General features: G+C 45.9%; 1 protein-coding gene across 1 annotated transcript; it reads right to left on the reverse strand.

Annotated features, from left to right (window-relative positions):
- Positions 1-3,614: 3,614 nt before the first annotated feature.
- On the reverse strand, positions 3,615-9,995 carry LOC130115808 (proteasome subunit alpha type-6-like). Its single transcript, XM_056283652.1, has 4 exons — positions 9,962-9,995; positions 9,263-9,441; positions 4,372-4,466; positions 3,615-4,085 (listed from the first exon to the last, which is right to left on the reverse strand). Exons 1-4 carry the CDS (start codon positions 9,993-9,995, stop codon positions 4,028-4,030), a joined length of 366 nt encoding a protein of 121 aa, XP_056139627.1. The 3' UTR covers positions 3,615-4,027.
- Between the last annotated feature and the right edge of the window lie 3,366 nt (positions 9,996-13,361).

Here is a 13,361-nt window from a genome sequence, read left to right on the forward strand (position 1 = left end):
ACCGCTTATCCTGCTCTCAGGGATGCTGGAGCCTATTCCAGCAGTCACTGGGCGGCAGGCGGGGAGACACCCTGGACAGACCGCCAGGCCATCACAGGGTGGGTGGTTTCGTCCGTCCACACACACACACACACACACACACACACACACACACACACACACACACACACACACACACACACACACACACACACACACACACAATTTAGTATAGCCAATTCACCTGACCTACATGCCTTTGGACTGTGGGAGGAAACCGGAGCCCCCGGAGGAAACCCACACAGACGCGGGGAGAACATGCAAACTCCACAGAGAGGACGACCTGGGACGACCCACCAAGGTTGGAGTACCCCGGGGCTCGAACCCAGGACCTTCTTGCTGTGAGGCGACCGCGCTAACCACTGCGCCACCGTGCCACTCCCTAATAGATAAATAAGGTGTCACACACAAATCGTTAAACACTTTACCTGGATAGAAAAACAGAGGCTGATCAAATTATCAAACATTTTCAAATGGCTTTTCATTGTTTCCCCTATTCTCATTGGCTATGGCAAGACAGTTCTGGCCATCTTCCCCAGGTTGAATCCCAAATACTACAAACCACCATTCCAGTGAAGTCGGGACGTTGTGTAAAAGGTGAATAAAAACAGAACACAATGATTTGCAAATCCTTTTCCACCTCTATTCAACTGAATACACTACAAAAACAAGATATTTAATGTTCAAACTGATCAACTTTATTGTTTTTTGCAAATATTCACTCATTGTGAATTTGATGCCTGCAACACGTCCCAAAGAAGCTGGGACAGGGGCAACAAAAGACTGGCAAAGTTTAGGAATGCTCAAAAAACACCTGTCTGGAACATTCCACAGGTGAACAGGTTCACTGGGAACAGGGGAGTGTCATGACTGGGTATTAAAGGAGCATCCCTGAAGAAAGGCTCAGTAGTTCACAAGCAAGGATGGGGCGAGGGTCACCACTTTGTGAACAACTGTGTGAGCAAATAGTCCGACAGTTTAAGAACAACGTTTCTCAACGTACAACTACAAGGAATTTAGGGATTTCATCATCTCCAGTCCATAATACCATCACAAGATTCAGAGAATCTGGAGAAATCTCTGCACGTAAGAGGCAAGGCCCAAACCCAACACTGAATGCCCGTGACCTTCGACCCCTCTGGTGGCACTGCATTAAAACCCGACATCATTGTGTAAAGGATATGACCACGTGGGCTCAGGAACACTTGGGAAAACCATCGTCAGTTAACACAGTTGGTCGCTACATCTACAAGTGCAAGTTAAAACTCTACCATGCAAAGCCAAAGCCAGATATCAACACCACCCAGAAACACCGCCCGCCGGCTTCTCTGATCCTGAGCTCCTCTGAGATGGACTGACACAAAGTGGACAAGTGTGCTGTGGTCTGACGAGTCCACATTTCACATTGTTTCTGGAAATCATGGACGTGGTGTCCTCCGGGCCAAAGAGGAAAAGGACCATCCAGATTGTTATCAGCACAAAGCTCAAAAGCCAGCATCTGTGATGGTATGGGGGGGGGTGTTAGTGCCCATGGCATCATGGGTAACTTGCACATCTGGGAAGGCACCATTAATGCTGAAGGTACATACAGGTTTTGGAGCAACATATGCTGCCATCCAAGCCACGTCTTGTTCAGGGACGTCCCTGCTTATTTCAGCAAGACAATGCCAAGCCACATTCTGCAGGTGGTCCACCAGCGGGGCTTCGTAGTAAAAGAGTGCGGGTACTGGACTGGCCTGCCTGCAGTCCAGACCTGTCTCCCATTGAACATGTGTGGCGCATCATGAAGCACAAAGTACAACAACGGAGACCCCGGACTGTTGAGCAACTGAAGTCGTACATCAGCAAGACTGGGACAGAATCCCACCTACAAAGCTTCAACAAGTAGTGTCCTCAGTTCCCAAACGCTTATTGAGTGTTGTTAAAAGGAAAGGTGGTGTGGTGAACAGTGGTGAACATGCCCCTGTCCCAGCTTCTTTGGGACGTGTTGCAGGCATCACATTCACAATGAGGGAATATTTGCAAAAAAACAAGAAAGTTTATCAGTTTGAACACTAAATATCTTGTCTTTGTAGTGTGTTCAGCTGAATAGAGGTGGAAAAGGATTTGCAAATCATTGTGTTGTTTTATTTATGTTTTACACAACGTCCCAACTTCATTGGAGTTGGGGTTTGTAGATCCTGAGCAGGGAGTCAGTTACAAACTGCCATTTAAAAAGACTTGTTTTAAGTTTTTGTACAACACGAGCCAGGCTATGGAAAGACCTCAGCTAATGTGTGACATGGCTCACTGACATTATCTCCACCCCATCTGCAATGTTCAGCACAAGTACCTCCAACATCTGGGACCACAGAATTTTTCGGCTCCTCCACAGAGTCTGACACCCCTTAGTGTGAACAGGTAAGAGTTGGGGGGGGGGTTAGAGTTAGGGGGTTTAGGCAGGATGTGAACTACAGGGCAGCCAGGGAGAGCTTGGCTCCTCTTAATAAGACATGAGCTCTCCTGAAAACATGATTTGTGACATTTTGGGGGGGTCTTAAAATATTGACAATATTCTATTTTTGCCATACATTTCTATTTTCTGTATCTTTATCATCATGGATCATGTGTAAAATTAGGCTATTGTTGATGTACGATTCATGCATGAGGGTGATTCAACACTAATTCACTTTAATAAATGGTCAGCCTAACCTAACCTAGCCTTGCACCAAGGGGAGTCGGATTCTGCAGGGAGTTAGAAAATTCTGTAACACCAGGAACTGACATTTGTTACTACACCCTGAGGTGGGGCGAAACTTGCATACCTGATCACATCAGAAGTGTAATGTAACGGGGGGCCTTGCTGAGCCTGGTAAGTCACTGCGCCACAGGGTGGCGCTGGCTAGCCTTCAGTGGCCTCGTGGTTACTGCTGTTGTCTCACAGGGTTGAGAGCAACACTTGAATGTTTTCCCCAAGTTTTAACCAAATTTAACCATGTTTAACTGCTTGTGTGGAAACTCTGAAATTACACAAGTGCAATTTCCCCACTCTAAGTGATTGATTTTGATTTTGGATCTTTTTTGTTTGATTTTGATATACGTTATTGATCCCCATAGGGAAAGTATGCTTTGCATATAACCCCTCCTAGCTGTGTAGCTAGGAGCAGTGGACAGCCACCGTGCAGCGCCCGGGGACCAGCTCCAGGTGGTCTTGCCATGCCTCGGTCAGGGGCACGGACAGGAGTACTGACCCTAACATGCATGTCTTTCTGATGGTGGGGGAAACCGGAGCACCCGGAGAAACCCCACTGCAGACACGAGGAGAACATGCAAACTCCACACAGAGGAGGACCTGGGATGACCCCCAAAGTTGGACAACTCCGGGGTTCAAACCCAGGACCTTCCTGCTTTGAGGCGACAGCGCTAACCACTGCGCCGCCGTGTCGCCCACACACGATTGATTGTGTGTCTGTGTTGGTCCTGCAATGGCGTAGTGTCCAGAGTGTCTACTTATTCTTCAGGGTTCTCCAAATTTGTCTTATTTTCCAATAATAAACACAAAGAAATGCTACTGAATGAAATAATGAGACTGAAGATTACCCTGTTAAAAACGTTTTCTACGTCACTTTATTTTGGCTCAAATAATGATTTCTGAAGGTGATCCATGATATTGTGTTTGGCTGAGTTTTACCAAGTTATTGAAGTGTGGAGAGTATTGAGCTGATGGCACGCGCCCCACACACTCCGACTACTACTGGGATGGATTAACAAGCCTCATGGGGAGGATATAGGCCTACACAGATCGGAGACAACACATAACAGCTGAGGCTGCTCTTTATGGTGCATGCCTGATAAAATAAACCCAGACACACCAGGTGAAACACTTTCTACTTTTGCAACAGATTCATTCGGTGCCACTGTTGTTAAGAGGACTCGTTCTGAGACAGCAAAAACAAAACGAAACAAACAAACTATAATTAAGTATGATTTGATGTCTCTGTTGCTTCCGTCACTCTCGCTCTGCTATGGCAACCAAATGGGCTTCAATCTCCACTTCAGACAAAGTCCTAGGAGACAGGGGGCGGAGGGTGAAGAAGTGCCGAGGCAAAGGGAATGAAAGAAGAGGTAAAAGCAAGAGAAAACACCAAACACAAATTGGAAAAAAAAAGAGCAAGAGACAAATGAGCAGTAAGGACAGCAAGGCAGAGGGGAGAGAAAGAATGAATTAGACATGGGTACGGTGATAGAAAACACAGGTATTTCATCCCAAAGTAGACTCGGAGGAAACTCGGCCACTGTATTCAGCATGAATAATAATCTGTACATGCTGCAGGCAACAGATCTTCCAGTTACCTGAACTTGGCTTGCTGTCGGGTGACCAAACCCACTTCCAGCTCACTGGCTTTGAAGTCCATGGACAGGACGGAAGATAGACAGGAGATAGCCAACTGGAAACAGGGATGAGAGTTAGCAGGGTTCCCACTCTTTCTGAGAAATCATTTTCCAGGACTTTTCCAGGACTTTTCCAGGAGTTTTTCCTGACAATCCAGGACAGAACTTGCTCAGAAACAGTCAAATAATTTACCGGTAGGCCATGTATCGACACATTTCACCCCTGTTTTGGTCCTCCTTTTTTAATGATGCACAGTTCATGATGAAGTGTCTCATGTTCATTACAGGTGACCACTGCACCCTCACTGCTAACTGTACAGTAACTGTACAGTAAGGTCATCTGGCCTCCTCCTGTTGTTAGGTGTGACTTACACTGCTATGTTTTTGTTTTGATGTTTTTTTTCCTACAAGCTCTCCTCAACAAACAAACACCAACATGTTCTGTTACACTTGAACTGTGGCAGTTACAATACTCACCCCAAACACTGGCTTATACTCCAGGTCCCTCATATGAACTTCAAATCTGGACAAAAATTGACTATGTTCTACCTCTGCAACAATTTCAAAATGCAGTAAAGTAACAAATCACACCATAATGTATACTGTAAGTTGTGTGCTATTGTCAAAGCATTGTTTAACAGGTGGCATTGTAATGGGTTGTATGCACCCCTATGGCTGTATTGATGTTGATGCATAAAATCTTAATTTTAATTTAAGTTAAATTTACTTTTATCGAACAACTACTGGCACACAGCAACAACAACAACAAAACAGCACAACTCAAAGAGTTAACATTTAACAGATAAGCTTTACTGAAATTAACGTGCGTCATACAGCAGAACTTTTCATAGGTCTAGAAAATTTAAAGGCCATTATAAAATAATCTAAACCTTGAGAAAACAAGCAGTTCAGTAGGGCCATCTGAAATCCTTGTAGTCTTGACGTCGACAGCATGAGCCATTAGAATGGCTTGACTAACAGCAGCTGTGCAGCTAAATCCCACAGAACAAATAGAGAGTGAAGCTTAAAATGAAAGTCCAACTTAAAATAGCCTGAATGCCAGAATGACGTTGAAAAAAATACAATTTAAAACGCAACATAGCCTACTGAAAAGACATCTGGTGTACCTCTAGGAACAGTGCTGGGATTAGTCTACCTCTGCCTTTAAAGTCTTTCTTTAAGGTCTGACAAAGTTGCATCCAGAACGGTCACGTCTTTCTTTTTTTCTGTCACACTTTTGCAGTAGGAGTTAGACTCTGTGAGCAATGTGAAGTCCCGCTTTCTTTCGGCCTTCTCTGCCATTACATCTGCCTCTTGTTGCATTGCTTCAATGCTGGTTATTATTTTCTGTCTCTTGGCGGCCACTTTTTTGATTTCGGAGCTGAGCTCTTTTCTTTTCTTGTCATTTGCAGATTCTTCTTTCTTCTTTTTTTCCACCCTCCAGGTACTGAATATATCACATTCTGGCATTTTTGCAATGCTGCATGAGGGGTCTTAGTAGTACTTCCAATGAGCCACCGGTCACATAATCTTTGATCAAGCATAGTGATGTCAGAGTCCTGTCTTTCAGGTTTCCAACCAGCATGTCCTTGTTAACCGAGAATCCTCTTTCAACGGCTGCTTGCCCATGTGACAGTGTGAATAGGCCTTTCAATAGCTTCCACAGATTTGCATACTCTGCTTTACCATTTGCAAATCTTCCTAGAAATGTGTCTACTTGGCAGGAGCCACTTCTGTAGACAAACTCCTGGAATTCTTCTTTGTGGGGATGAACCATCTCAGTCAGGAAAATTGTGTACCCACTGAGGATTTGGTCACAGTCCTGTGCAGTATGCCATTTGGCATTCAGAAGCAGCTGTAGGAGCTTTTCAAAATTGGATATGGCACTCTTCTCTTCATTGATCATTGTGACTGGATCAAGGGAAATCATGTGTCTTACAGCAGCATAATTCAGTGGGCATTTGTCCAGCAGTTTCTTTGCGCTTGCAGAAAGGAAGGCAACACATACTTTCCTGAACTGTTGGAGCTTCTCAGAGGCTTTGTTCAGAGCTTGTTTGGTGGCAAAGCCCATGTCAACCTCTTTTAGTGGCACATGCGGTGCTTTGTCAAATACATCGATTTTGAGCAATTGGAGGGGTGTCTTGATGTTCTCGAAAGCAAGCTCCTCAGAATGCACTGAAGCTCTTTTGCCAAAAAAGGCACCATAGGCTCATTAGTTTGAAAAGCTTCAAGAAATGGTTTGAGCTGCCTTGCTACATAGGCAAAAAAACTGTAGCTTGGCTTCAAAAAGGAGGTCACAAACAGCTTCTCTGACCATGACATATGATGCTGACGTTGGCACCTTGCTCTTTGGGAGTTTCCTGTAGCAGTCAAAAAAACTTTGAAGAGATGGCCAAATCTCGATGGCCCGCTCTGCCACTGCCAAGACCGCCACCCACCTGTGATTATAGAATTTGAGGGGGACTGTTGACGTTATGGTGATTTCAATGAAGTCATCCCGCCTGGCTGGTGTATCATGAAGAAGCTGCCAAAGGGCTCTTAGAAAATCATCTGTATTCCATCTAGTCTCCTTCTTAACCCTGTTGAAAACTCCCATGCACAGTATGTAGAGCACAGCTTCCTAGGTTTGCTAACACTCTAGCATTTGGGTCCTCCTTGCTACTGTCTTCCTCAAATACTCTCAGAAATGTGAAGTTCACTCTTGGGCCATCCATGGATATTTGTAGGAGTTTGTTTGGATCCAGTGGAGATAGAGAATTATTCACTTTCTCTACCAGCTTTTCTGCTTGGGTGTGTCCCACAAACTGGGAGTCCGGGTAATGGACAACCACCTTCTCTTCGCTCTCACTCCAGTATCAGACTACTACCATCCATCTGCTCAGTCTGCATGACTTTACTGAGAGATTCATCAAAAGAGATGATGTAGCAGTCTGATTTTCTGATGTCTTTCACGAGCGTCTCTCGGAAATATGATGCCAGGCCAAAACAAGCCAGATATGCAGCTTTGGTTGAACCACGTGTGAACTTTTTGGCTATCTCACTGTCAGGAAACATTTGCGCGAACAGTGTATCCATATCCGAACATGAGTTAAAAGAAAAATGGGAAAGGGTAATTTTTATCACCCAACGGATCTCTGCTTCTAAAACAGCTTCACTGGGGAAATTACGTCCAATGTTGGGTGCAACCTGACGTGGAGTTAGACTCTGAGAAGTTGATGCTTGGACCTCTCTGCTCCCTTGGCTCCCTGCCACTGTTGCCTCTCTGCTCCCTTGGCTCCCTGCCACTGTTGCCTCTCTGCTCCCTTGGCTCCCTGCCACTGTTGCCTCTCTGCTCCCTTGGCTCCCTGCCACTGTTGCCTCTCTGCTCCCTTGGCTCCCTGCCACTGTTGCCTCTCTGCTCCCTTGGCTCCCTGCCACTGTTGCCTGTCTGCCAGCTTCAGAATTTGGGGTGGGAGGTTGACTGATGAAGTCAGTAATTCGTGGCCCGCTGATTGATGTGACCTTCTTGACATGTCCCTGTCCTTTGGCATGGTTTTTAACAGCAGATATGCCCATGTTGCCTACATCAAAAATGTTTTGCATATCTTGCAGTATGCAAGACCACCTTCCACGTGTCTTATCCGGTCCCTGAACTCAGAATTTGCCTTCCGTTCCTCCTTAAACTTAGACCTCCTTGACATTCTGCCCTGCCTCACTCACTTCTGTCATTAGAAATAAATAATCTGAATTAACCATTATGATATATCATGTATTTTCTACAACATTTTCTATTGCCATGACAAAGTTTCACATAGAGTTAAGTACAAAAATCTAAATTTAAAGAAACTGTTGCATAATCTTTTTCGGAATTACCATTACCGCGCTAACGTAAATTAGTATCGCGATCGCAGCAATAATGTCTTAACGATCTATTGTACTTCCCATGCTTAACATCAAACGGCATGTGTGCTCAAACTCACAGGCAACATTTAATTTGCTCTGTGGAGCTGCTGACGTCACACTGCTAACACCATGTGCTGGCTTCAACACGCCACACTGGCCAGCTACAGCAGCCCCAAACGGGCTAAACAATGCCCAGTGGGTTAAAAATACATACAGTCAGCCACTAGGTGGAGACACTGCGTGCCAGGAGGTGGCATACCGGTCATACAGCACAGTTTACTTGTCCTATAATCCAGAGGTGCCCGACTTCTTTTCTAGGAAGGACCAACAGTTGCGATCGGAGTGAGGGGCTAAATACAATCAAAATGTTCCAGGACAACAAAGATTTCCTTCCAAAATATTTGGTCATTTTAGTCACTTTTCCTGGTTTTCCATGACTGGAAATGTAGTCTCGGAATTTCCAGGTTTTCCAGGGTTCCCAGGTGAGAACCCTGGTTAGGTTGCTGATTAGCTTAAAGTACATGACTGTCGACCTGTGTCCCACACACAAAACGCTGAATCAACAGTTCAGAACACAAAATAGAAAACCCATACACTGGAGAGGTGCTGAAGAGGCTCCCGTGGTAGGGATTTTTTAAGAGTTGTGTTATTAGGACAAGGAGTACATGGTTGTGAGGGAAAATCTTGTAAGGGGATGAGTTCTACCTCCTTCTCAAGGTAGAAACCTTAATTGTACAGCTCATTGTATGCACAAATAACATGGTGAATAAGCAAGTGGTGACCTGCTCAAAGAAATGGAAATAGGTTAATGCTGCAGGATCCTGCAATCTTTCTTAAGTCACCCTGCCACCATATTAGCACCAAACCTATTTTCTCTGGCTTAAACAACTACTTTTTACTCTGTTATGCAGTGCAACAGTACCCTGCCAGTGGCATCCACCAGCTCCATCCTGTGAGCCTCCATTTGTACCTGTATGGTCTTATCTTGGCTCAGGTCTGGCCTCTTCTTTAGTTTCTTCTCCAAGTAGCTGGTGGCTTCTGTCTGTTTGACCCCAACAGCCGTGGCCCTGAAACCACAGTAGTAGCCTGCCGGATCACATTTATACAGCAAGGGGCCCAGCTGGGGGTCCATAGCCACAAGGATCATACCTAGAAGAGCACGGTAGACAGAGGGAAAGAGAGAATAAAGCAGATGGAATGAGATATGGTGATCGCATGGTCGATAAGCCAAACGGCGGAGTGATGGTCTTCACTGACTAAATACATCAGGAGGAGAAGCACAATAGATAGCAGAAATACAGTAAGACTGAATGCATGAAGAAGTCAGTGGCTGGAGAGCTGAGAAGCGGTGGCAGAAAATGAGACAGAACACTCAAAGAAGAAATCAACAAGTCCAGGCATTGCCTAGAAACAGCTGGAGCAAAGAGAGTGAAGTGGCTTTGTCTGTGTTGAGGACATGTATTATGGTTAAAAATACTTCTACTATGACTACTTCTGGGACTGCTGGCAAAGAATTCATTTAGAAAGGTAAACCAATAGTCCTGCGAATGCAACAACAAGATGCAATTACACAATTGCATGTACAAGATGTAACTCCACAAGGGGTGAGCGGAAAAGAGCCCCCCCCCAGGTTGGGTTCTGAGTCCCCTGCTTGAATCTCTGTACACACATGACTGTGTGGCCACGAGCAGCTCAAACACCATTGTTAAGTTTGCTGACGGCACAGTAGTAGTGGGCCTGATCTCCAACAACAAAGAGATGGCCTACCTGGAAAAGGTGGAGGATCTGTCACAGTGGTGCCAGACCAACAGCCTCTCTCAGAACGTCAGTAAAACCAAGGAGCTTGTTGTGGACTTCAGAAAAACACAGCGGAAGACGTACACCCATCTCTCTATCAACGGGGTCCAAGTAACAGCTTCAGTTACCTTGATGGTTGCATCACTGAGGACCTTACATGGACACGGCACACAGACACTCTGGTGAAAAAGGCGAGCGGCTTTATCACCTCAGGCAACTAAAGAATTCAGTGTCTCCTCACAAATCCAGAAACTCTTTTACTCTAGTGCCATTGAGCACATCCTAGCAGGGCCCATCACAATCTGGTATAGGAACTGTACCTCTCAAGACCAAAAAACCCTTCAGAAAGTGGCACGGTCAGCTGAGTGTGCCTCAAGGACCACACTCATCCTGTACAGGACCTATACACCAGGCGGTGTAGGACCAAGGCTAAAAGGATTATTACGGATCTCCATCACCACAATTACAGACTGTTTCAGCTACTGTGGTAAGGCAGATGCTTCTGTAGCCACAACGCCAACACTGAGAGACTCAGAAGAAGCTTCTTCCCCCAGGCAATAAGGACACTAAACACAACACAATTACATTTGTAACACTACTGCTACTTTTCCTCACACACTCAGACACTACATTTTACTCATTCAGACTATTTTACACACTTATACTTGCATATTAACTGAACATTGCACACAGATATTTATCATGAATACCTTCTGTATGTATACTCTCTGGGTTCTTTTTTAACTTTTTAAATTTTATTGTATTTAATTCTGTCATACTAGCCTACATTAACTTTTGCACTGAGAGTGTCACAACAAAAAATCAATCTGCGCCTTTCCAAACCAGAAACCCTGGATGACCAGTGAGGTCCGGCAGCTGCTGAAAGTCTGGGAGGCAGCGTTCAAGTCAGGTAACTGTGAGGCCTACAGCACAGCCAGATCAAACCTCCAAAAGGGCATCAGAACAGCCAAACATAAATATTCCCTACGAATAGAGGACCACTTTCACAATAACTCTGATCCTCGGCGAATGTGGCAAGGCATTCAGTCTATCACAGACTACAAAAGCTCTAATTGCAGTCCCACTGTCCATGATGCCTCCCTGCCAGACAAGCTAAATCATTTCTATGCCCGCTTCGACAAGAACAATACTGACCCAGCCACAAAAATCCCCAGCCACCCAGAAAACCAGGTGCTCACTCTATCAGTCGCAGAGGTCAGAGAATCACTGCGCAGAGTGAACACACGGAAGGCTGCCGGACCAGACGGCACACCGGGTCGGGTCCTCCGGGAATGTGCCGACCAGCTGGCTGAGGTCTTCACAACTATATTTAACCTCTCACTGTCCCGATCTAAAGTCCCGGCATGCTTTAAGACCACCTCTATCATTCCTGTCTCCAAGAAACCAACATCCACATGTCTGAATGACTACCGACCCATAGCACTCACCCCCATTGCCATGAAGTGCTTTGAGAGACTGGTTCTGGCTTACATCAAAAACATTATCCCCCCACATTCGACCCACATCAGTTCGCCTACAATCCCAAAAGGTCTACTGAGGATGCCATTGCCACTGCCCTGCACCTTGCTCTGACCCACCTTGAACTTAACAACACATACATCCGGATGCTGTTTATAGATTACAGCTCTGCCTTCAACACTATCATCCCCGCCAAACTAACCACCAAACTCCTCTCCCTTGGCCTCAACCCCTCCCTCTGTAACTGGATCCTGGACTTCCTGACCAACAGACCTCAGTCTGTTAGGTTAGGTGACCACTCCTCCTCCATCCTGACCCTCAGCACAGGTGCCCCTCAAGGCTGTGTTCTGAGCCCCCTCCTTTTCTCCCTCTTCACCCACGACTGCCTGCCAACTCACCCTTCAAATGTTATAGTTAAGTTTGCAGATGACACCACAGTCATTGGCCGTATCACCAACAATGACGAGACGGCCTACAGAGACAAGATTCAGCACCTCACATCATGGTGTACTACCAACAATCTTGTCCTTAATGTGCAGAAGACAAAGGAGCTGATTGTGGACTTCAGGAGGTCTAGAAGCTGCAGCCACTCCCCCATACACATCAACAGGGTGGAAGTGGAGCATGTTTCCAGCTTTAAATTCCCTGGAGTCCACATCAGCGAGGACCTTTCATGGACATTAAACACCCAGGCCCTTGTGAAAAAGGCCCAACAACGCCTGCATTTCCTGAGGAGCGCCCGTCTACCCCCCAAAATTCTCCCCAACTTCTACCACTGCACCATAGAGAACATCCTGACCATCTGCATCTCAGTGTGGTACGGCAACTGCACGTCAGTAGACCAGAAAGCTCTGCAGCAGGTCGTCAAGGCGGCCCAGCATATCACCGGTACCCAGCTCCCAGCCATAAAAGACATTTATCACAAACGCTGCCTTCGAAGGGGTCTGAGCATCAGCAGAGATCCCACCCACCCCAACCATGGACTGTTCTCCCCCCTGCACTCTGGGAGGCGCTACAGGAGCCTCAGAGCCCGCACTACCAGGCTCAAAAACAGCTTCTTTCCACAAGCTGTTGCCCACCTGAACCTGGCTACCCACTGAATGTCTGTAGATATTTTAAATATTTTGTACTCCAGCTCTTTTTTAACTTATTCTTAGCTGTTGGTCTTCATGTGTGTATATCTTATACTGTGTTTGCTGTGTTTGTCTGTGTCTCTCTTGCACTGTTTGGTGAAGCCACGGCGCTCATTTCATTTTTAACATGTGTCTGCACATTGTTTTTAATGACAATAAATTGAATTGAATTTTTATAGTTATTGTTGTTCCATGTCTCATTTGTTGCCGTTTTCTGAGTTTGCCAGTCATTTCACTGCTTATTGTACGTGACGCATGTGACGAATAAACCATTAAGCCTTGAGTGTCTGAACAAAACGGCAAAGCTATTTTATTAAAGGTAGGATGTGCAGGATTTGTGGATTGCAGTTTAACATTCAAAGTTCGCCCCTCCCCCCGGCTCAACGACACCAGAAGGACACGCCTTCTGACCGCAGTAACCAGAACACCTCCCAGTGTACAGGCCAACTCTGCGTCGCTCTTCATCCTCATCCTCTCCTTCAGGGCTTGCCAGCGGGTGAAGCCAACCCCAGATTCACTCTCATTATGGAACGAGCTTTGGCCGCTTGGCACCTCACCTCGCCTTATTTGTGTCTTTTCGGCGCTGTGTCCGCCATTGTCTTAGCTTTCTCTTGGATGCGTGCTTATGATCTCCATCTGGCACCTGGTCACTACGTTTTT

This window comes from Lampris incognitus, chromosome 7 (assembly GCF_029633865.1).
Source record: "Lampris incognitus isolate fLamInc1 chromosome 7, fLamInc1.hap2, whole genome shotgun sequence".
Taxonomy (NCBI): domain Eukaryota; kingdom Metazoa; phylum Chordata; class Actinopteri; order Lampriformes; family Lampridae; genus Lampris; species Lampris incognitus.